The sequence below is a fragment of the Kogia breviceps genome, chromosome 13 (genome assembly GCF_026419965.1).
Source record: "Kogia breviceps isolate mKogBre1 chromosome 13, mKogBre1 haplotype 1, whole genome shotgun sequence".
NCBI lineage: Eukaryota > Metazoa > Chordata > Mammalia > Artiodactyla > Physeteridae > Kogia > Kogia breviceps.
The window spans coordinates 11,735,995-11,761,865 of NC_081322.1; the positions used below are offsets into that span (position 1 = coordinate 11,735,995).

The 25,871-nt window shown below is 39.0% G+C and overlaps 1 protein-coding gene across 2 annotated transcripts in view; it reads right to left on the reverse strand.

Annotated features, from left to right (window-relative positions):
* Positions 1-25,871, reverse strand: part of COL19A1 (collagen type XIX alpha 1 chain) — a 363,734-nt gene that overhangs the window by 246,837 nt on the left and 91,026 nt on the right. For both annotated transcript variants that reach the window (XM_067011389.1, XM_067011388.1), the window contains exons 11-12: positions 17,833-17,877; positions 15,198-15,242 (exon numbers count right to left, since the gene is read on the reverse strand). In XM_067011389.1, coding sequence (XP_066867490.1) covers positions 15,198-15,242; positions 17,833-17,877 — 90 coding nt within the window. The remainder of the gene's footprint in view (positions 1-15,197; positions 15,243-17,832; positions 17,878-25,871) is intronic.

The window sequence follows — 25,871 nt, forward strand, 5'->3', positions numbered from 1 at the left end:
AATTTCTGAGAATCTCGGAGAAGAAAAGGCCGAGATCCAACAATGTTTCCTCATTTAAAGAATACACATGAGTAATGAGCAAGTTGAATATTGATCCTTGGAAAAATTCTACAATTACTTATTAAGCAAATTGGTTTTATGCTCTTTGTAAAGAATAAGATGATTATCAAGAAGGTACATCATGTCAAAAAACAAAAATCATACAAATGTTATGAGATTGGTTTATTTCACTCAGTAAGGCATTTAAGAAAATGTCTTAGCATGTGTTAGATAAATGCGGCTTAAACTGCAGTGAAGTAAGTGGTTAAATATGCTAATTTTATATCCATTTATGTTTAGTTGTCATAGAAAGATTTCTCCAAGGGTGTGCCACAGAGCTGTGCCCTAGGCCTTGTCTTATTCAATATTTATATCAGTTACTCAAAGACTCAGAATTTATATATACAAAATTTGTGGCTGTTAGAAAGCTTAAAAGTAACTATTGTAACAGATGTCAGACTCAAGGGTTAAAGTTTCCAAGCAGAAACACTAGGGGAAAAACCCCACAATAAAAGCTGCCACGTATAAATGTCAACGCTTACATTCTGATTCAAGGAAACAACTGCCTGACAATAGTACAGACCTTTTATATTTTGAGATTCATTCTAGCTCTGAACATTTGTGCTTCCAGAGGTAATCTAGCCTTGCCCTCTCCTTTTACAGATGGAGATTCTGAAACAGCCATGCAATCAGCTAAGCTGGAGCCAGGATTAGGGCTCAGCCCCACTAAACCCCCCTCCACTCTATTATACCGCCTGTATTATCCACGCCTCAAACACACCAGAAGATCTTGGCCACTTGTGAGCATCACACTAACAGCACCCTGATAAGCTGTAGCATCACAAGACAAAGCTGTGAGGACCGGCAGGGGCCTCTGCATCCATGAGGCACAACAGAAAAACCTGAGATCCTAACGTGCAAATGTTCAGGAGAAGACATCTGCCATTGCCAACTCTCCAAAAGCTTGTCAGTCACTTGAAGAAGGAACAAGCCGAGAATGTATTCTTCCCAAGGGGATAAACTGGTCAAACTGGGATAAACTGGTCAAAATAACAGGGAATAGATTTTGACCTAAAATGAAGAACTTAGAATTGTCTGATATTAGCATTAGTGAGCAGGGCCTGGAAGCTGTCAAAATCCAAATAACGGATGAGGGTCAACGGAGAGGGCCTCCTGAGTTCCCTCTAACAGGAAGGGGCCTGGGCTTGACCTCTGTCTCCTGGGTGCTCCTGCGTGACTCAGCCCTCGATTTTCACCGGGACGTCAACGCCATGAATCATCTGTACACACAAGTAAACCTTACGTGGGAGAAAGGACCACCGCCAGTGAGCCCTGGGACACAGACGGCAGGTGACATCATCTGCATCACCGCACTCCGCCCCAGGGCTGGACAAGTGCGGGGACTTGAAATAACATTCCACAAAATGTTTGCCCAGAGCATTTGTGTTTTACCATTTTGTCATTATTTTTGATCTCATGGTACGATGATCGATCTCATGATCAGCAGAACATGAAGAACATCAAGGAAGAATGCAGAAAAGACAAGGCCAATATTAATTGCTTTCTGTGTCTCGCCTCGTTCATCCTCTGTTGCTATTAGAACAGGTGATGGGAGTTACTTTTATGGCTTAAAGAAGATTGAGAAGATTAGCAAGCAAAATAAGACCCCAAAATAAATTCTTTAAGATATTAAACTAAGAAGCAATAGACGATCCTAAGTCCAGACAATAACTTGTCACACAGGCAGTTGTTTCTACAATGTCCACTAGGACAGCAGCTGCATCACACCTCTGTTTTCTGAGCAGTGGAATTTTGCTATGTAAGTCTGGCGGGACACTTGTTCAGCAATGAATATACAGTGAATTGCTTTTACATTGACTGTGAAAGAAGCTCACATGCCACTGGGCTCTAAATAAAAATGATGCACCTGTCATCTAATATTTGGTGACCATGAATTAATGATTCTCCTACCATCTGGAATCATCTCCAACAAAGAGATGCGGTTATGTGAGGTATATTTATTAACTGAGATTTAGTGAAGACAGTGAGATATAATGAGTATTTGATGATTATCTGAAGCAGAAGCAATTCCCAGATAAATTTTTAAGTCCACTTCTTTTTATAATTTTTTAAAACCACATCTTTTTCATACACTAAAATCTCTGTCACCAAATGTGAGGGTTGCCTTTACCTTCCTCTTAATTTAAAACCCAGTCTGATTCAGGAATGCTCTCATGTGAGAGGGGAACTGCATAACAGATCTCTTCCTTGTTATTGAGTCCACAAAATACTCAAGTCACCTGTTCAGGAATGTTTATGTTTATATTAAAATTTATCTTTCCTCCTCAGAGCTACCTGAAATAAAAACGGAAGGAAAGTAACTCGAAAGGGAACTAGGCTTGGATGGGATGAAAGCAAAATAGCTGGGAGAGAAAGCTGGAGGGGTGGTGGGATTACCAAGAGGCTGTGGAAAAAAGTGGAGGAGACGAAGTCTATAGCAGAGGGTGACCCTGAGCAAGGCAGAGGGACTGAAGCACAGGAGTGGGCACCCGAGACAGCGCCGGAGCCTGGAATGAAGAAATAGAGTGACTGGAATAAAGGTCAAAATAAGAGCAAAATTCAGACAAACTGTAAACCACCCTTTGAGAATACTCAGCCCCTACTAAAGAGAAAAACTATCCAAAGTCAAGTTGTCTTAATCATCATGTGAATGAGGATCGTGACTCTTCTACTTATCTCTCATTATGTGCCCCAAATTTCCATATTTCTTTGTCCTTAAATTACATAAAATAGTTACTGAATAAATTTCCATGCGAAACCAACCTAAGGTTACTGCTGTCAATAGTTCCAAAAATTCCACTGTAATTGCAACTAAAAATTATGACACAAGACTCAATAGACGACCCTTAACAACTACCACAAAGTTAAAAAGACATTGTGTAATATCTGGTATTAAAAGAACTGTATTATTTTGTTTTTTAGAGTAAGGAACTGAATAGTGGCTTGCCAAAGGCAAGGTCCTTCACAAGTAATGAAAAATGGAACTATGTTAACCGATTACTTCTCTGCACATTTTAGTATACTATTAAATATAGTTTACTATTAAATATATGCTTTATATATTGTCTTTTTTTGAAACAAAATTTATTTTTTAAAATTTATTTTATTGAAGTATAGTTGATTTACAATGTTGTGTTAGCTTCTGGTGTACAGAAAACTGATTCAGTTATATATATATATATTATATATATATATATATATATATATATATATATATATATATATATATACACACACACACACACACATTCTTTTCCCTTATGGTTTATCACAGGATATTGACTACAGTTCTCTGCCCTATACAGTAGGAACTTGTTATTTATCCGTTCTCTATATTATAGTTTGCATCTGCTAACCCCAAACTCCCAATCTATACCTCCCCCTATCGCCCCCCTTGGCAACCACAAGTCTGTTCTCTACATCTGTGAGTCTGTTCCTATTTCATAGATAAGTTCATCCGTGTCACATTTTAGATTCCACGTATAAGTGACATCTTTTAAAGACAAATACCATATTAAACAGAATTTCAAGGATCATACATGTGAAACTAAGTTTGATCTCTCACTCCACCTCACAAATTCAATAGCCGGAATCTGAAAAAACAGGGTTGAGACTGAGTTGAATAAATCAAAATAACAATTATTGAATACTTCAGAAGGTTGAAAAGAAACACTAAGCCTTGTCTACACGAATCTCCTTCAGCACTGAATTAACCAATTGAATTCTTCTATGTGCTTGGCATTATGTTGGTTGTCTGAGATAAAGACGTAAACAGATACGGTCCCTGCTCTTAGGAAGGTACTGTTCTACTGGGGGAAGTAGAAAAAAAAAACCCCATGTCAGTAAATTTATAATTATAAATTGTGATAAGTGGTATACAGGTGAAGTGTAGTATTAACGGTACAATGAGAAATTAACCAAAAGGAACTGAATTTGATTGGAGAAAGCCTCCCCTGAGAAAACGACTTTGTAGATGCAGATAGAGGTTAGCCAACAGAAGGGAAAGAGTGTTCCAAACAGAACCAACGGACAGTTTTGAGGCAGAAGACAGGCTGGCGAGATCAGGGAACTGCGGCAGGGGCAAAAGGAGAGAAGGGGAGTGAATGGGAGATGAGAGGCAACTACAGGGATTGGGGATTTTCACTGAATGGGAAGCAACTACACGTTTCAAGCACAAAGAGCCCATGAGTAGTTTTGTAAAGATCCAGCTCTATAATTGGAGGATGGATGAGAGAAGACAGAGAGCGAAAACAGGAAGATTAGTCAGGAGTTGATAATAAATGATTACAGCTTGGTGGTATTGGGGGCTCTGGAGAGAAACAGAGAGATGCAAACTATAATCTGGAAGTAAAATTTGACACTGGCCGGAAATTTCAGAACACTGTTAAATAATAATGGTGATACACTTGTCTTGTTCTTGATTTTAATGGGAATTTCTTAAATATTACATTACCATTGGCATAAGTCTGACATTCCTTATGAAATGTTAGACATCTGCAGCTCTCTGTGTAAGTGAGCTTGGTCTGTACTATTCTTTGGGGTTCTACCTTAATCAAGAAGATTTTGCTCTCAAGGACTCAAGCTTGCTTTGGATGTTGGTGCATTAAAGTTTCTTCTTCTACAATCCACACCCCTCGGCTATTGCTGTGCCCCCTCAGCCCTCACAGATGGCTCTTGAGAGGGTTATGTGCTTGCTCTCCTTACTTGTTCATCACTCTTCAACATACTGCACTTGATGTCTACCCTTATTATTCCACCAAAATGACCTTTGCCAAAGTCACTGGTGACCCATAGCAACAATTTTACTTGCTCATCTAGGGAGGCAGTGAGTTAGAGCTCTGGTGTTCCTTCTTACTTTTTCACCATCTGCCCCTGTTTCCTCATCTACAGAGTGGGGATAATCACAGCAGAGAGTTATTGGGAGATTAAAGGAGGTAATTCATATGAAGCTCATAGAAGAAAAATGGCCGAGCATAGTAAACATTCAACAAATATTAGCTACTGATATCGTGATCTCATTTGACTGCTAAGCACATTTTGAACTTTTAAACACTCACTTTCTTCTACTTGGCAACACATTCTACTGATTTTCCCTCTACTTCTCCAGATGCATCTTCTCTACGTTCTTCTTCCTCTACTCAACTTCTGAATGTTTAAGTTCCTCCGTTCACAGGCACAGGCCTTCTACTTCCAACCCCTCTCCTTATGCAGTCTCGCCCACTCCCATTGCTATGTGCCGACCACCCCTCACTTGTAACTGGAGTACGGACTTTTTTTTCTGAACTCCAGGCTCAGACCTAATTAGATGCCTCACACTCACCTCCAACTCATGGTATAAACCCCTACCCTAATTTGTTCCTCTTCCAATGTACAGTGGCCAGAATGTGACAGTTATCTCTTATCACCACCTTCTCTCTTACACCTACATCACTAAAATCAGTTGGTGCTATCTCCAAGTTATATCTGAAATCTAGCCACTTCTCTCGACCTCCAGGAAAATTACAAGCTGCAATCATCTCTTGCTTGACTACTGCAGAGTCTCCTAGTAGGCACCCTACAGCAAGACGTGAAACATGAAGGGAGCTAAAACAATTGGAATGAAGAAGCCAGGATGCACATTTCCTATGACACTGTTGTATACAGCTCACCGCTTTCAATGGAAAAACTAACAGAATTCATAAAATTAGGAACTAGATTCAAGAAAAGAATTGTGTAAAGTGACTAGATATTAAATGGAGGTACAAAAATCAAGAGCTTTCCCATATATCAGCAATACTCACAGATTTACGGCTGCTTTTTTTTTTTTTTCTTTTTTCTCACCCCCATACCCCTTCTTATAAATCCCATGCACTCTCTGTAAGTCAGCGGAGTTGGCTGCAGGGCTTTCCAGACTCAGGTGATGGAGCCAGAGGTGAGTCAACTAGATTCTCTATACTCGGAATGTGGGTATGACACCTCGTGATGGCAGTGTGTTATTGGCATTGGGATTATGAAGGTGTGCAAGCTGGGGACAAGGCTGCCACTCGGGTGTGGCCATCTAATACTAAGTTTACCGACGAGCAAGGAGAGTCAAGACGTAACACAAGAGAACAGAGCGGTTTCACAGAAAAGAGAGATCACGTAGCCAGAGAAGAAAAGAGAGGACGCAGAGGCGTCCTAGTTCCTGCCTCCACTCCTCTGAGGCTCAGCCACACTCTGCTCTATCCCAAAGCAATGTGTAGAGTCAACATAAAACCAACTGGTAGTTATACCAACAGTAATATTGATATTTTGGAACTAGGAGAACTAAACTAAATTCATAAAGAAGACAAAAATAAAAGCAAACACTTTTTCAACATCTTACTCTATGCCAGGCACTGGTTTGGATCCTTTGATGACAACATCATTTCAGTTTGACACAAACCCAATAAAATCAGTATCATTACTATTCTCGGTTCAAGGATGAGGAAATCAAAGAGTGGGTAACCATCCAAATTTAAACAAGTAGCAAGTAGCACTATAAGTGGGTAAAAGTATGCAAGAAAACATTTTAAAAGAAGAGTAATGAAACTGTGTTTCCAGTGCTAGATGTTAAAATGTATTATAAGAGCTAAAATAATTAAAATAATGTGGCAGCAATACAGTAATCAATAGACAGAATACATACCGCTAAAATAATCTTAGTATATAAGAATTAATATATGATAAAGAAAGCATCATGAACACACATGTAAGGAAATTATTATCAGACACAGTTTTGAAGGAAAAGTCAAGTTTCATCTTCATCTCATATCAGTCATCAAAATACATTTAGGTGGAAGAAAGGGTTACAATGTGTAAAAGCAAAACTAGAAGAAAATGTGAGTGAATATTTAACTGATTTCTTGAAAGCACAGGATATCAAAATACAGAAGGAATTAAGGAAATCATTAAAGAAACACCAACTGTCAACAAAGAAATTTAGAATTTCTGTATATCAACTCACAGTAAACATTAAAGACAAACCTTAAGGTGAAAATATTTATAATATATATGACAGAATTGTGTGTATAAATGTTTAATGTGATGTAGTTAAAGAAATTAAAGAAATAAAATTTTAAAGGGAAATAATGTTTATTGATTAAAAATTGTAAACATTTGAAAAACAATACTTAAAGGTAGTGAGGGTGGAATAAGGATGCAACCACTACTTCTGAATGTATAAACCGATTGAAAAAAAACTTTGGAGAAAGTAATTTGAGTATATGTATCAAGAATCTTAAAACTCTCAATAATCATCAACCCAATAACTCTAATTCCAGAAATCTAGTTTAAAGGAAGAACAAGAGATATATTTAAAGATGCTTATCAAAGTATGCTGAGTCTGCATTACGCGTACTAGCTAAAACATTTAAAAAAACAGAAACTAAAACAAATAAGAAGGAATTAAATTTCCAACAAGGGAATGGTCAAATAAAATATATATCCATACAGTGAAATATTAAGCAATTATTAAAAATAATACTTTAAAAGACTAATATCCATGAAATAGTACAGCCCTTGATGGTTATTCTCCTCTTTTTCATGTCTCTGTTTTTGACATTTCACTTTTTCTATAACCACTATTAAAAGATGTAGCAACATATTTGACATAATCTAGAGTTATTCACTAGCCCCGTAAAGAATGAAGAAAACGACACACAGTCAGTGAAGACTAACGTTAAGCCTCCAGCTTGGCTGTGGGATTACCATTACACTTCCCCGCTGCCTGCTACCACGGCTAATTGAAAGTTGGCACGGTTGCTCCCATACCAATTGGCATTGGCCACAGATAAACTGCTGTGTATTTTGAAATCATAGTTATTATTCTACTCCATCTGTTCTCTTCATTTTTCAAGTCAACTGTCAAATTAAACAAGTAAGCCCTTCCTAAAAGTTGCAGGAGTGTTACATGTTACCAGGGTAAATGAAACACTTGTCCAACATGCTGATGTGTTCAGCAAATTCTACAAGGGGAACCAAGAGAGAATTCACAGGAAGTGAGGTGACATGTCAACAGTTGTTTTAAAGTGATGATGGGAAAGTGCTATATTTATAATAACAGTATTTAACATTCTTGCATTCATTCTGAATGCTAAGCATAATTGCCAAGAAAGCTTTAATAGTGAAATCCTAAAAATACATTTCAACTCTGACCTGCTTTTCCCAGTTGTTCTGGTCTCAGTATTACTTTAGCTAAAATTAATAAGCACATGGGACTATGTAAAAGTACTAAGTCATTCCTTGGTTTAGCTATATGTCACCTTGTATCTCTCCCTTCCCATTCTAATTGAGAATTTCATCTTTCTATAATATTCTCCTACTACACATAAAGCATCTCTACCATTTCAAATATGGAAATATCTTTTGACCCAGTTTCTCGAGTCCCACTATGTAAACATAACTTTAACGATTACTATGCAAGTCATGGGAGAAGGAGAAGGGAAATGAAGTTGCTAAATCTATTGACCCTTTTCGCTCTGAAGTAGAGTTCAACTGTTATACTAAAATAAGGTGATTTTATCTCATTTGTGTTCAATTTATTACAAAAATGGTCTGTTTTTTCACCCCCCTATGTAGCCATACCCCTTGCAATGCGACTTTGTCGCTATCAAGAGGTGGCATCTGTTTTCCAACCCCTTGAATCAGGGCTGGGGTTGGGACTTGCTTTGGCCAACACAATGTGGCAGAGTTGATGGCATGCTGGCTCTGAACCAGGGGCCTCAAGAGGCCTTATGTGCTTCTGCCTGCTCTCTTTGGACCCCTGCCGTTACCTTGAGAACAGGACCAGGATAATTGTTGGAGGATGGGAGACCATCTGAGTAGACATGCTGTCCATCAGAGCCTGACCTAGACCAGCCACCCTCAGCCAACCCACCAGCTGAGCACAGATACAGAGCAAACCTAGACAAGACCAGCTGGGAGCAAAGTCACTGAGCTAATAAGCCCAGTCTAAACTGCTAAACCACAGGAGAACAAGCTAGACAAATGAGTGTGTTAAGCCACTGAAGTTTGGGGTGATTTGTTACACGCCAGTAGCTAACTAATATATCCTCTCGTCTTTTGCTTACTTATTTAGAAGTAAAATTAGGAAGTAATACTAGGCAAATAAAAAATTAGACATAGTAATTATATCAAATCTATTTTCCTCAAAATATCAATATTTATATTTTTTTCACATTTTGGCTGTTGGGGATATTAACATTAACTGAGTACCTTTTTAGTTACTAAGCACTTGTTTTACTCCTACAAAAATCCCATAAGTATGAATTATCTTTATCTTATAGAAAAGGAGAGTAAGGTAAAGACAGCAAGGAACATGTCCAGGTTCACACAGCTGGCATGGCAGAGCTGGATTAGAACACAGGACACAGGAATGTGAATCCATTTACCCTACAAAGGTCACCATCAGTTCCACAATGAATTGTTAAGTCTAGGCTCTCCTTGGAGTGGTTCTCCAGAAACTAGGAATGCGTGTTCCCTGCCAAATGACCAAGATGCTACCCCAGAAGGTTCTGAAGAATAATTTATGCATATTATATAGGCATACTCACTTAGGCTTTTTCTCACTCTCCAACAAAATTTTAAATGGCAAAAATACCATAGCTATGCCTTCAAATTCTCAACTCAAGTTCTATGTGCAATTACCATAACAACAATTGGATGGAAAATTGAGTAACAAAAAGTGAAAGTATCTTCCAGTGTAAAAGGTCTTGATTTATTTGAAGCCATGATTGTTGTTTCTAGTAGCAAATGATTACTACTGATTGCCTTATTGACTATAATCTCATGATATTTAATGCTAGAAGGCAAAAGGCTGCACATCTTTTTTTTTTTTTTTTTTTTTTTGTGGTATGCGGGCCTCACTGTTGTGGCCTCTCCCGTTGCGGAGCACAGGCTCCGGACGCGCAGGCTGAGCGGCCATGGCTCACGGGCCCAGCCGCTCCGCGGCATGTGGGATCTTCCCAGACCGGGGCACGAACCCGTGTCCCCTGCATCGGCAGGCGGATTCTCAACCACTGCGCCACCAGGGAAGCCCTGCACATCATTCTTAAAATCAACACTAAGCCTAAATGTATATTTTATTCTAGGATGGCCAATGAAAATTTGAGTTATGTCATCTGAAAATTAAGAAATACAAATGATCGGATGCATGCCTTAATTATAAATAACCGAGATAGTTTTGGATTAGTAAAGCGTACTTGTACTTAACCATACATTACAATAGACATTTTAATAATTTTATTCATTTGAATATCACATTTTCTACAAAATTATATTACAGATTATACTACCTTATATTGCAGTAATACAATACAATAATACGTGGTTAAATAAATCAACCAAATAGGCATCAGTTAGATGTTTTTCCAGTGGATTCTGTCAGGTAAAGTATTTGCAACATCTATAAAACCAGAGTAATAAATATTTAAATATAATTTTCTGATTTAAATAAATATATGGCATTTCAGGACCTAGACAACACTCTGGTAAGAAGACAATAAAAATCACAAGTCACTGGAAATTTATAGCAACCAGTTTTCCAAAGTTTTCAGAGACAAATTAAAGCAGGAATCATATGCATTTGTTAAGTGTTATGGTTATGGTTATTGTTATTAGTTTAACTCAGGGTGAAAGAAAAGATCATTGATCAAGATGATGAAAGTAGGTAATGCCCGTAAGTCAGAAACTGTTAAACCATGAACACTCTAGACTATAGAACATGTGAACTGTTGCACACTGTCCACATCTCCTGGAGCCACATGGTTCATGACAAAAATCAATTTGATTGTTCTCTTTTATTTTCATTAAACTTAAGGGATCTCGAAGAGACCAGATAATCGCAATATCAAATGGAAAAGTTTCACAGTTGCTGAAACATCTTAGATCCCAGTAAAGATTTGCTGCCATGTGTGCCCATATTATCTTAAATGTCACTCTTGAATGAACCAAAATCGACAACGTTGTAGCTAGAAAATGTCAGGAACACTGTGGCGAGAGTAACAGTTGCCACTGGATGTTTCTCTCTCACAATTAAATGATATGTTAACAGTAAAGTGCAGCAGAATCAAGTGTAATGCTGAAGAAATTAGTTTTTAAACTTTAAGTCAGGTAGGGTTTGATTGACACCATACAAGAATGAGAATTTTAAAAGCAAACTAAATTACATCACCTGAAGCAATTACTTAAAATATTGAATTCTATTATGAAGCAGATGTTTACATTTGCTTTTCTATTTGCTCCTTTTCATGAATGCAACCAAGTAATACTCCTATTTTCACAAAGATCTAAAGTAAAGATCTGGGCTCAGTGTTTAGGAATGATAATCACTTCATTGAACCCCTGCCAGATGGCCTTTTTCTAAAGTGATATTCAGAGCCTAGCTCTTGCATCTACCTTGGTCGTGTAACAAGAGTTGATTTGGCTATGTCATTACGAGGAAGGCTGACAGTGGGGATAACTGTCATCAAGAGTGGACTCTTCACCACCTCACACGAGTCAGAATGGCCATCATTAAAAAATCTACAAATAATAAATGCTGGAGGGGGTGTGGGGAAAAGGGAACCCTCCTACACTGTTGGTGGGAATGTAAATTGGTGCAGCTACTAGGGAAAACAAAATGGAATGTCCTCGAAAAATTAAACATAGAACTATCCTATGACCCAACAATCCCACTCCTGGGCATATATCTGGACAAAACTATAATTCTAAAAGATACATGCACCCCTATGTTCATAGCATCACTATTTACAACAGCCAAGACATGGAAGCAACCTAAATGTCCATCGACAGATGAATGGATAAAGAAGATGTGGTACATATATACAGTGGAATACTACTCAGCCATAAAAAAGAATGAAATAATGCCATTTGCAGCAACATGGATGGACCTAGAGATGATCATACTGAGTGAAGTAAGTCAGACAGAGAAAGACAAATATCATATATCACTTATATGTGGAATCTAAAATATGACAGAAATGAACTTATCTACAAAATAGAAACAGACTCACAAACACAGAGAACAGATTTGTGGTTGCCAAGGTTGGGGAGAGGGATGGAGTAGGAGTTTGGGGTTAGCAGGTGCAAACTATTATATATGGGATGATAAACAACAAGGTCCTACTGTATAGCACAGGGAACTATATTCAACATCCTGTAATAAACCATAATGGAAAAGAATATGAAAAAGATTGTACATATATGTATAACTGAATCACTTTGCTATACAGCAAAAACTAACACAACATTGTAAATCGACTATACTTCCATAAAATAAATTTTTAAAAAAAGAAGAGTGAACTCTTCATTTTGTTTACTGCTAGTAGTAGCCATATAACATCTACAGTAATACTGAAGGAACCTAAGGAAAATCCCCCAAAGAGGGGATGTTTAAGACCACTCCTATAGAAACAGAGAAATCAGAATGTAGACCTCAGCTGGGGGTCTATTCCTCAGCCAGAATATAGACATCCCCTCTCCTGCCTCATGGGCTATGCTGTCAGGGATCCAGGGATCCTTGAATGATGCTCCAGCCAGTAACAGGTCAGTGGGGCGAGGTCATTCCTAAGATAAACCAGAACGTGGCAAACCTGACGAGAGCTGTCCTCTGGGAAAGTCTTGCCAGCATCAGAAACTAATCTTTGAGAGAAAGAACCACCCCTTCAAATAATTTTCACTTTAGGACTGACTTGGCTGAACTGTGTTTGCTTAGGTAATGAGGCGTGAGTTTCTGCCCTGTTATAAGTTGCTATAGACAGACTCAGGAATATGCTTTCAAATGAGGTCCTCTATACTTGCTCAAGTTCCATGGGTTCTTTTCTGGACTGAGGGCAGCATCTTCAATACACTGAGGAACCCCGTGATAGTCCAGCTTGGGTTAAGCTGGCCTGAAAGCTAGTTTTCTAGCCATAAAGAAAAGAAGCAGATTTCTCTACGTGGTTTATACTGGATTATAGAAATAGCACCTGAAAACCATCATATGGTATTTTCTCTTTGACAGTTGATAAACTTTTTTGGTCAGTAGCCATGTGGCTTTGGTAGATATGATATCTCTGAACAACAGCAACTTCCTGAATTATTTCATTTTGCAACTAGTGAATTTTGTCATTTATAACAGTCAAATTTTAAACACAGTAGAGGCCACATTAAGGTAATTAAAGAAGAAAGGTGAGTCTTATTTCCCCGATATATTCAGTTTTCCACAAAGAATTGAAATTCAAATGAGATTGTCTTTATTCAGAAAACATATTGTGTTGCAGGAAGTCCAAGAATCTCATTCTGGTGTCACACAGAAATGAGTGCCTCACATACGTTTCTTGCTTAATCTAGAAACAAAAAGTTTCTAATCTAGAAACGAATACTTGGATATCAACTATTTATCTTATGGAAAAATATGTGTGGTCATGTATCATAATACACAGCATGTAACACTGAAGAAACTCAAACATCCCATATATGGTAAATAAAAATCAAAGCAGGATATGTTTTTAACATAAGCGTTGTTATGTGAATCTTACATTTGACTATAAACCATTTCAGTTGTAATTCTCATTCAAGACATTGTCTTTTCTACTTGGTGCTTTATTTCTTCCTGATAACTCAATCATATTCCCCACAAATAGTTTCACCTCTTGGTGACATGGACAATTTGAAGGCAACAGTTAACAGATACGAGGAATTAGAAGGGAAGTCTTTGAAGCCAGATGTACTGAATGTTTTTCAATACCTCATAGCCTGTGAGAATCTGTTTATGACTAAGCAATACCAACCGTATATCTAAAATATCAAAATAGCCACTAAGATTTTAGTGAGATGGCGACTTCAAATTACAGAGAATATACCTGTTTTCCTTGCTTATTCTTACTTATTCCTACAGGTAAAGTACCATTAATAAAACAGGAATATGTAAAGCATTTATTTAAATCCATGGTCTTGCAATGCCGGTTATTCTAAAGCAAAAATATTCAAGAGACTCCTAGGAAGGAGGATCCACTTCAAAAACAGTCACCACTCAATGGACTTCTCTTCAATTATACGATAATTATATGGCTATCCTTCCTTCCCCCTCACTGTTCTGTGAGGAAACGTAATTAGCAAGTAGCTTACATGTGTAATTTGTCTTATAATTATAATAGATGCTCATTCTATCTATAAATACTTACTGAAGAAGCAAATAACTGATAACTGCTCAGAAAACTCAACACAGGCCACACACTCTAATTTGAGATTATCTCTTCCCCTTTCCAGCCTCCCTTCTGGCTGTCCAATTACATGGCAGTTTATGAAACAAAGGAATGGTGCTGTTTTTGTCCTATTTGAAAATAAAACTAGACATATGAAATGCAGAAGAATGCAAATGATTGTGTGAAGGGAAATTTTGGATGACTAAGACACTTCTATCCTCTACACTTTGAGTACAAAGCTGTGAATGTGTGAAACGACTGCTAGAATGGAGGGGTTACCAGCTTCTCTCAGCTGCAACCTGCAGCCCTCTCCACATGGCTTTCTTTACCTCTAAGTCTGGTAACCAGTAACCTGGCAGGGTTTAAGGAGTTCCCTATTACCCAGTCTGGAATACTGCACAATCCTTACGGTTTTCCTAAATGTTGCCCCTGCCTTTTAAACATTCCCTTTATTCAACTCTTCCACACTATTCAATTTGAATGTGCCATCCCTTTTCTGTTGGACCTTGACTATTACAATCAGTTCTACTTATTTATTTCCTCAGGAAAAATTCCACTGATAAACTAGGTGTACATATAAACAAAGCATTTATTTAGACTTGGACATTTCATGAGCACATCAATGGTGTTACAGCACAAAAATATAATGCTTAATAAATGTTTGAATTACTTATGTATCAATGGAATGATTTAACTAGAAATATGTAGAAATAACTACCACCTAAACAAGTGTAGAAAGATTTATGACAGTCATCGATATGGAAAGTCTACCTTAAGGGAAGCACATATTTTAAATTATCTCTATAAAATCACTGAATTGCTTTTATGGAAAGCACAAAAACAAGTTAAATATTCTACTTCAAAATATTTTCAAGAACACTATTTTTACAAATGAGTATGAAAAGTGATCTTTACCTTTCCACCAATTTCTCCTTTGCTACCTTCAAAACCTTGCTCTCCCTGTAGAAGAGGAATATGATGTGTATAATAACAGGCACACTACTTTTAACACAAGTAATAATAATAGTTTTTAATATTGAAAAATCTATAATTGTATATATTAAAACCATTTTAAAAATGTAAGCGCGAAGCCAATATTAACTTATACAAAATTTAAACACTTCTAAACACTGAAGGAATAATTTTCTAGGGTAAAACCTATAGCTTCACTACTTGCAATGCAATTTAATCTCCCCAAATCAGAATTTCTGCAACCAAAGTACCTTTCTCATAGGAGTTTTGAGAACTGAATGCATCAAATAGTGTGCCTGGCACAGACTCATTTAGCCATTACTGTTGTTATTACTACCACTATTTATTCCACCAGATCCAGTAGAAACATCCTCCTCAAGCTGACTTCCACGGAAGACTGTCCCAGGGAGAGGTGTGTCATGAACGAGGCCAGCGTTCAGGCTCTGGCTCTGACACCGGAGCCAGGCTCTTTCCCACCCAGATGGCCCGCCTCTCCAGCACAGAACGGGTGTGGGCTCTCACTCACCATGTTGATTCTGAGAGGTATAAACCCCTGTTCTTCAAGTAAAACCTCTCTGATCTGACAAGCTTATTTCCCCACTTAACTCTGCACAGATATTTAGAGTACTGATGTTTCATTCATATGATCAACAAATATTCATTGAACGGCAAATATACATCAGGCACTCACAACAGCGTAGCCGGCAAGGGAATGCTGCGGGTGGGTCATACCCAGCCCTCCACCCACAGGAAGCACTCAGTAAACGGAGACGAGGGATGGAGGGTTTCTTATCTCCAGTTTTTATCTGCAGTGCTTCAAACGAGGTGACACTTAATGTAATTAAAATTTGTATGTAAGAAAAGGAATGCCTGCTTTTTACTATGTGTATATTATACATATACTCATACACCCGATGACACATACACACACACCCGATTAAATCATTACTTCTGGGGCTTCTGGTGGCGCAGTGGTTACGAAGCTGCCTGCCAATGCAGGGGACACAGGTTCGAGCCCTGGCCAGGGAAGACCTCACATGCCTTGGAGCAACTAAGCCCGTGCACCACAACTACTGAGCCTGCACTCTACAGCCCGTGCGCCGCAACAAGAGAAGACACTGAAATGAGAAGCCCACACACTGCAATGAAGAGTAGCCCCTGCTTGCTGCAGCTTGAGAAAGCCTGCGTGCAGCAATGAAGACCCAACGCAGCAAAAAAATAAAGAAAATTAAAAATAATAATAATAATTACTTCTGCTTTATCTACTTTCAAAAAAGGTACAGGAAAGAAAGTAAGTTAGTATTTGGGTATATTTGCCACTGAATGTGTGGCCTATCTCTTCCCTATCATTTTTTCCTAAAATATAGACTTTAACTTGATCTGTTAATTCAAGCTGACACAAAGCTGCTGAACGCTGCAGTACATCGGCCTCGATGCCAGCATGAGGCAGCCACCATACACAGCTGCTGGAAGGTCCAAAACTGTTTCCCAGAAGATAAATCTACACATCCCTTGGCTGGCAGCTCAACTCACAGATGCAGCACCCGCTGTATCAATGGGTTTTGTCTAGAACTGCTGTGAAGAAATGCAGAAACTTGCCATTTCATCACTGCCAGTTCAATCTTAGTATCTTCATCAAGCAAGTAAAGGAAGATTTTTCAAAAGCTGTAACTATAAATACGTGCATATCTTTTTAATGGTAATTTTTTGCTACAGAGCAAAACCTAGATGCAATAGTAACTTCTGACTTCCTGTTGCTAAGATCCGTAAAACTTCTCCAGTGCATAGAAATGATACGCTTGGCTTTGGTGGGCGTCTAATATTGTAGCAGTAATGCTCTCCCCTGTGGCGGGATTCTCTGGGTGGTATCACGACAGCTGGCGCCACCTGAAGGGGCTCCCCGTCCCTTCAGGAAACTGGAATAAACCGGTCTCTGTGTTTCCAATAATGCTGGTCATCTACAATCATATTTCTTCCCAGGAGGAAAAATCAGCCCATGGACAATACAGGGGTGAAATGAAGTTTACCTCGCTAAGGAGAAAGATTGTAGGCCCAGAAAGAAGCACCCTAGCCAATGCAAAAATCCCTACTGATTATGAGTATATCATTCTGAAAGCATTTTTTGAAGAGATTAGTTGTAGCATCTTTGTAATATTTAATGTTTTATATCACTGTAACCATTATATTTAGCTCAATCTGGGAAATACAAAAAGGAAAAGAAGTAACCACACACCGTCAAAGGTAGTAAAGCCTGTTCCAGTCTTCATTTTAGACTCAACAGTGAAAACATTCCCAGAGCAGCTGTGCTCACCCCTCGGGCCCCCATGAAGCATCATTGCCCACTTCTCCGGAGAAGCATGTGGCTAAACGTCTCTGATAAAACTCCTTCCCAAAGTAGGTCCTTTGAGAAGGGATCGCTTCCGCGGGTTCTCTTTGGAAAGGAAGTTCAAGTGCTGGTTGACTCAGGGAATTCAGTTTCGTCAAACGCACTTTCTAAATCTTCACTATATTATGTGCACATTCAACTTGCAAGATGTTAAAGTTCTTAACTAATAGGAAACATTACAAATCTCTTTACCTTTTGACCAGGTAAGCCTGGAGCTCCATGTAAACCATTTTCGCCCTAAAAGAAATACACAGAATAAATTTTGTTAGCCACAAAAAAAACAAGTGAATAAAGAAATTTTTGTGTTTTTTAACAACTTGTTCTAGGCTGGGAGGAAAGGCAGCCTAATGCTGAGCGTGTGTCAAGTACAGGGGGCTTTGCTCCCATCCCTCATCTCCCAACTCCAGGACTAGTGCTTGCATTCAGAAAATAAGAAGATAGAGGCTCTGAGCGGTTCAGTAGCGCGCTCAAGGTCACCAACTAGGAGCATCACCTAAGATGTGAATGGAGGCCTCTCAGACTGCACAGCCCGCGCTTTCCCACGTGCTACTTAGTGCCCTTTGTTTTATTTTCTCTCTTTCAAACCTCTGGACATAACACTAAATTCTGACACCGGCTGTCTATGGGCCAGGCACTGTTCTCGCAACAAACCTGTCAGGTAGATACAACTATTATGACCATCTTCTTACAGATGAATACACAATCAGGATATACCTGGAATTCAAGTTCACCTACTTCATCTCTGTGCACCTAATCACCCACCTGCACTGTCTCATGGAAAAGATTTCATTCTGGCTTGTAAGTGACCTCTTATCTAACAACTAAATATACACATATATATATTTATTTATTTATATTTATATATATTTATTTATTTAAAATATTTATATACATATAAAGCATATCTACTTTCTTTCTCATTCCCGCTGACTGCCTTTAGATCAGTTTTGAAGACGTGCCCAACGCCGTTCTACTTGAAACAGTTCCTCGGGAGAATTTTGAGTTCTTTCCATCCATCTGGTTCCAGTGTTGGGTACAAAGGTTTTCAGCAGATGCCTCTCAGTTTCCATTACTGGAATTCATGGGCCATCTCTTTGACGAGTCTGGTTTGTAAATGGCACACAAGCTAGAACGAGATACTCCTGGGAGGGTGTGCACGTTCCCAGTGGAGCCTCAGGAATTCTGCTGCTTCAAGGGTGTGACTTGGGCTCCCCAGTTTCCAGGTTTAGAAAGCTCAAAATAAACTAACAATCCTACTGACCCGCTTTATTTCTAGCAAACATTTATGAAACAACAGGTTTTTTTAAAGTATTACCTAAAATGAAGTTAGATATCACTTCTTAGAGTTTTTAAAATAAAATTCAAATATATGAAGAAAAAAATCATATCTTCAAATTTTAAAATAGCAATAATATGCTCTGTTTAAGCCTAAAGAGATCATTATCGTTTCATCAATTAATACATTTTTGGAAAGGCTTAGTCATTTCTGCCAGCAGTGTACTGCTATATACACAACATATTTTAAAGACTAAGGCTTTTCTTTGACTAGATTAAATTATCTGTGCTTCACAGTGTAACTGCTATCATCACAGAATATACTAAACACTAAAGGCAAAACTTTGTGGCCAAGTGTTGAGGCATCAATAAAATACAATGTACTTATCTATGTAATAAATATATTTCCATCATTTAAAAAGTTGTTATAGTTCTAGACCTGAGGCATCCCACAAATATATTAGAAACTTCCCATTTCATTTAATAAAGTGATAGTCAAAGCACATTAAGTTTTTGACACCAGGGAACATTCTATGGAACCTGAGCTGTTACTCATCACAGAAGTATGTCCACTTGTCCATGAAGAGCAGAATTATTTTCATTGGTTGGTCCAATATAATGTTTTACATCATATTACAAGTTACACACGATAACACGATATGGTTTATAATCTGGTAAGGTACACTGGCACAGTCTACACTGCCAAAAATACTTTTTGGAAAAAAGAAATGTCAGTAGCTCCTTCCCTTTTTCTTTGCTCACAGCTCACTCCTATGTGTCATGTGCTCCAAAGACTGACACACCTAATTGCCCACCTCTGGCACATATCAGGTTAGGGTCACACCCAGATGCACTGTCAACTGGGTACCATTCTTCCTTGACAGGAAGAATGTTTCTCTCTTTAATGGACACTGGTTTTACGAGTGTTGCAATTAAAATGTTTTCCTATGGCCAGTGTTAATTGGTCTCTGCTCTTTCCTGACCAAAAATTTGTTTTGTAAACATAATTCTAAGCTCCATGATAGCCCAATGGACACCACTGATTACTCTTCCAGGAAACGAGCTGGCTTCACGTGACACAACAACATATGAAAGATTTTGAGATGCTGGGAAACTTTTGTAGCTTAAAGTCTGTAACTTTGGTATTCAGAAACCAATTTATTTTCTTCTCACAGATTTTCTCAAAGTTACCAGAGATGTCTGACACAGAAACTTATAATCATGTAAAATCATTTGTCATTTTTCCAGTCCCTGAGGGATAACTTAGCATATTTGTTTCTGATTATATCTCAAAAAAAAAAAAAAAACCTACTAAGTAGCATAACAACTAAAGAAGAAAATAGTCTTAAAGAGCAAAATTTTGTTTAACAGATTAACAGACTATGTTTCTCCTGTCAGGACTTTATCTAAAGCCTAATTTATGTCAACAGAATGAGCCCTTCTTTACTCTGAATCACAGTTTCAAAGCTCTGGTGGCCATGCAGCTTGGGGTCAAATTGAATTCTACCCAACAAATAAATGCCTGCCTAAAATTACTGGATGAACAGACATTAGCTGGGTTTTCTACATTCTTGCTGTCCCTCGGTGCTGCCAGTCTCAGCACAGGAGGAAATAAGAAGCTTCTTTTTTGGCTTCCCATCAATACGTTAGCCCATTATTTTATTTTATTTTTTTTTAAAGAAGATGTTGGGGGTAGGCGTTTATTAATTAATTTATTTATTTTTGCTGTGTTGGGTCTTTGTTTCTGTGCGAGGGCTTTCTCTATTTGCGGCGAGCGGGGGCCACTCTTCATCGCGGTGCGCGGGCCCCTCACTATCGTGGCCTCTCTTGTTGCGGAGCACAGGCTCCAGATGCGCAGGTTCAGTAGTTGTGACTCACAGGCCCAGTTGCTCCGTGGCATGTGGGATCTTCCCAGACCAGGGCTCAAACCCACGTCCCCTGCATTGGCAGGCGGATTCTCAACCACTGCGCCACCAGGGAAGCCCTTTAGCCCATTATTGAAAGAAAATTATAATCAATGTTTCCTGTATCTACTATAACTTTCAAAATTTGTTTCTCTGGCATATACTTTCTATTACAGGTTTTTCCATCTATTACAGGTTTTTCCATGCATCCCTTTCGTATTACAAATTCAAGCTCCAGATGGGCAATGTACGAATATGTGTAATATAAAGCAGGGTAAAATCTAACACTGCTGCTGATAGCATCGATGCCATGTTATTAGTGTAATACAAAGCGTGTCTTCAACTTCACAGAGCAACCTAAAAAAACCTTTCCAGAATTGGAGAAAACTTAGGTGTGATTTAGGAGCAGCTGGTGGCTTTCTGAAAAGCTGATCAAAGGATTTCAATTACCTTCTTTTTATCACTGCTCATTTCCCAGAAGTAAGCACAGCTAGGCATACAAGATAAATTATTAGTTTTCCTAATTTCTTTGACATTGGAATCAATGTCTTTTCTTATGCAGGAAATACATGTTGTCTGAAAGACATTTAATAAAGAATCACACTCCCTAGGGCTGTAGTTTGCAAATCTAGTACCAATAAGACCAAGCAAAGAAAGGCAGATTAAGCAGGAAAACGAAAATTCCCTTATAACTAGACCTAAGCCTGGAAAACAGAAAGTTATATACTATGTTTTGGTGATTTTTTCTCTTTAAAAAGTTAGGCATTCAGACTTTGATTAAAAAGCCTGAGATCCTGCAGATGTAGAGAATGGACTTGAGGATATGGGGAGGGGGAAGGGTAAGCTGGGACAAAGTGAGAGAGTGGCATGGACATATATACACTACCAAATGTAGAATAGATAGCTAGTGGGAAGCAGCCACATAGCACAGGGAGATCAGCTCGGTGCTTTGTGACCACCTAGAGGGGTGGGATAGGGAGGGTGGGAGAGAGATGCAAAAGGGAGGAGATATGGGGATATATGTATATGCATAGCTGATTCACTGTGTTATAAAGCAGAAACTAACACACCATTGTAAAGCAATTATACTCCAATAAAGATGTTTAAAAAAAAGGTCTGAGATCCTATTTATAACACTGTTTCCATATTTAAAAATGTAATTTGACCTATCATTTTACTTAGAGCAAGTTTCCCAGGAACACAATCTTCTGTTTGAATTTACTGTACACTTGGAAGTATATAATATTTTCCCACTAATTAATTCATATTCATTAAGAGTAAATTTACTTAAATTGAGTTTTGAGTGAAATAGCTGGAACAAATATCTGAAGTGGAATGCCAGAATCCTAGCATGAAAACCAATAAAGGAAGCAGCCAAAAGTAAATCTGATTATGATTTTGTATATCACTAACTTGACCTCTACAATTCCAACAACAGTCCTGCTGTACTCAGGCCATAATCTTTCGGGATTTAATTTTTATATGGTTCTAAATTCCAGCGACTCAACGAAGTATTTCAGGAAATAAAGCATATAACTCCTATATATTTTCTGATGGTCCAATCAGAGTCCTTTTATTTCAGGGAAGAGTACTTTCTCCTTCTATGTTCTGGGACTTCATTCCAATAAATAAATTGTTAAGTAAAACAACTATGTACTTCATAGGGTTTAAAACTTCAAACTTTTTGAATTCTTTGTATTTGCTGGATCCTTCATGCAGCTAACACATGGGGATATATTATCACATGAATGCTCAGAATAAGGCAAATTTAAAACAAAAATGAATGAGACCCGATTATTACTTATTCTTATGGTCATTTCAAAGAAGAGAAAGCCAGCCCACCATCGGCAGTACATGGTCAATACATGGTTTTTTTTTGTTTGTTTGTTTGGGTTTTTTTTGTGGTACACGGGCCTCTCACTGTTGTGGCCTCTCCCGTTGTGGCGCACAGGCTCCGGACGCGCAGGCTCAGCGGCCATGGCTCACGGGCCCAGCTGCTCCGCAGCATGTGGGATCTTCCCGGACCGGGGCACGAACCCGTGTCCCCTGCATCGGCAGGCGGATTCTCAACCACTGCGCCACCAGGGAAGCCCTCAATACATGTTTTAATCATAGTAATATAAACGTGGGGAGTTAGTAGCAGCTTAACCCAACATCTACTTTCTCAAGAACTATTAACCTGAGTGTATCTGTGTGCACACAAATACATGCAAGGGCACACACCTAGGAAACAAGCAGGGTGGGTATTCTTAAATACAGGGACAGGTGTACATTTATACATTTGTATCCACCAGCTCCACCAAAGAATCCTGCTAAGGCACTGACCCTATTGAAAGCTTCTTAAAGTCAGGCTAGTTTGCTGTTGAATTTGCATTGTGGAGAGCAAAACAAAGCAATTTGATGTATGGATATTGAAACAATGCCTTCTGAACCCAAATTAACCTTTCCCAAATTTCTGCCCATTGGTCTTATTTCACACAGGACAAATATCATATGGGACTTATACATGACACCCCTTTGTGTCACCACCAAGCCCACTCAGTAATCCAATCATTTTTCAAATGATAGTTTGGAGTCCCTTAATATTATAGTAACTGTTCCACTGTCCTTTAAAATGTGGCACTGAGAATTCAGCACATCACTCCAGATATGGTCTCAACCACACAGAGACGAGGACTGGCATACAAATACACACACACACACACACACACACACACACACACCTTGTTCTGGATACTATACAATACCTGCATTACTACAACTTGCTTTTTTTTTTTTTTTTTTTTTTTTTTTGCGGTACGCGGGCCTCTCACCATTGTGGCCTCTCCCGCTGCGGAGCACAGGCTCCGGACGCGCAGGCTCAGTGGCCATGGCTCACGGGCCCAGCCGCTCCGCGGCATGTGGGATCTTCCCAGACTGGGGCACGAACCCGTGTCCCTGCATCGGCAGGCGGACTCTCAATCACTGCGCCACCGGGGAAGCCCCAACTTGCTTTTTTAAAGCTAAATTGCTTGTGCATACATTGAACTTGTAGTCAACTAAAACCATTAAGTTTTCCTTTCAAAGAGGATATTTTCACAATCCTTTTTCAAATTACTGGAGTGCAAAATACGCAGAGTTATTCAAATAAAAAACAAGTAATTTTGAAATGGTTTGGGGACGTAAACGTTTCTTTCCACTTACAGCAAAGTTAGGGAATTGAGCCTTGGCCAATGTTGTAAGACCCCATTACAAAATCTAGGCTCCTATGTCATCAGTACGGTTTTCTTTAAGTGGATCTGTTAAGAATGAGTGTGTGGGCTTTTCACTTTCTTGTGAGACTAGCTGGAAGGCAGTCTTTAAGTAAACTTGAAGCTTCACAAAAGTAGCAGGGAAACAGAAGACAGTTAGTGTAAATCATCCACTGAACTATCTAGAGGGGAGTAACTGACATCTGTATCAAGTATTCTAACACGAGATAATTGAAGATATAAAGAGAAGGACGGTGTCATCAGTAAGCTCCTACTTGGAGACAGTGAGACACCAGTAACTGCAAACTATTTCTGGTCCGAAGTACTCCTCGTGCTGAGTAATTCAGAGTTCTACTCTGTATCAATTACTTCTCCTGGAGCTTCAATGCACTGAAGCCATTGGTTACTTATCTTTAGACCTGAGATAAATGGCTGTGAAGGTCTGGAGGAAGAACATGCCTTAGCAACGTTGTAAGAAAGTCAGGAGATTTCCAAACCTAGCACGGAGGACAAGGCAGCAAAATCACCTACAGATTTATGCTAGAGAGAGGAGGGAGAGCATGTTGTCTCCAAGGGAAATGGAAAGCCAGTTCTGGGGCTGCACACTCTTCCCTCTATTTCTGTTTCACCCCCGGAAGCACCCCTGTCAGCTTCACCAGACACGGGAGAGTCTCTGGCCCTCCTATTCCCTGAAGTGCGCTTCTGCAGATAGTACAGGAGATTTGGACCGAAGCCTCGCAGCCTTTGGGGGCCTTTCCAATCCTCCCTCGGCATGGTTTTCTAACAATCATCCTCTGTTTCTCTTCTCTACTAACTTGAGCTCTGAACAGCTCAACAAACATTATGCAGAACCAAGGAGGTGCCAGGCGCTGGGGTGACGGTGTGAGAGGGATCCCCAGCCCTTGCTCTCCAGGAGGTCACAGTGGGGACCAAGACACACAGACTATGTGGGTAATGGAAACAAAGTGCTACACGAGAAGAGTGCAGGGCTGCTAAGTCTACCTGGTGGTCAAGGAGAATTCATGAAATAGATGCAATTTTTCTTGAGCTGTGAAGTCAGTGATCTGTGCAAATGCAGTGATGGTGGGAGGAAAGAAAGATACTGACTGTGGTCATCCTCTCGAATCTTCTTCTCTTACCCAACTAGTTCATGCGTGACCTTCCACAGGCTATGACAACCCTGCCTAGGCTGGAAAAAGCTCCTTTAGACACAGCCACATTAAGAAAATTCTATTATCTGAACTTGTAGACACCTATATAAAATATCAATTACACCTCTAAATTGCCTATTGAGTATCTCAGTAATCTACACCAGAAATAAAATAATTAGGACAAAACTATAATTAGAAAAGATACATGCACCCATATTTTCATAGCAGCACTATTCACAATAGCGCCAAGGCATGGAAGCAACCTAGATGTCCATCAACAGATGAATGGATAAAGAAGATGTGGTATGTGTGTGTGTGTGTGTGTGTGTGTGTATGCATGCGCGCGCGCGCGCACACACACACACACACACACACACACACTGGAATATTACTCAGCCATAAAAGAGAATGAAATAATGCCATTTGCAGCAACATGGATGGACCTAGATATGATCATACTAAGTGAAGTAAGTCAGAGAGTGAAAGATAAATATCATATAATATCACATATGTGGAATCTAAAAAAATGATACAAATGAATTTATATACAAAACAGACATAGATCCACAGACATAGAAAACAGACTTGTGGTTGCCAAGGGGGAGGGAGGGGGAAGGAGGGGGAGGGAGGGAAGGACTGGGAGGTTGGGATTAGCAGATGCAAACTACTGT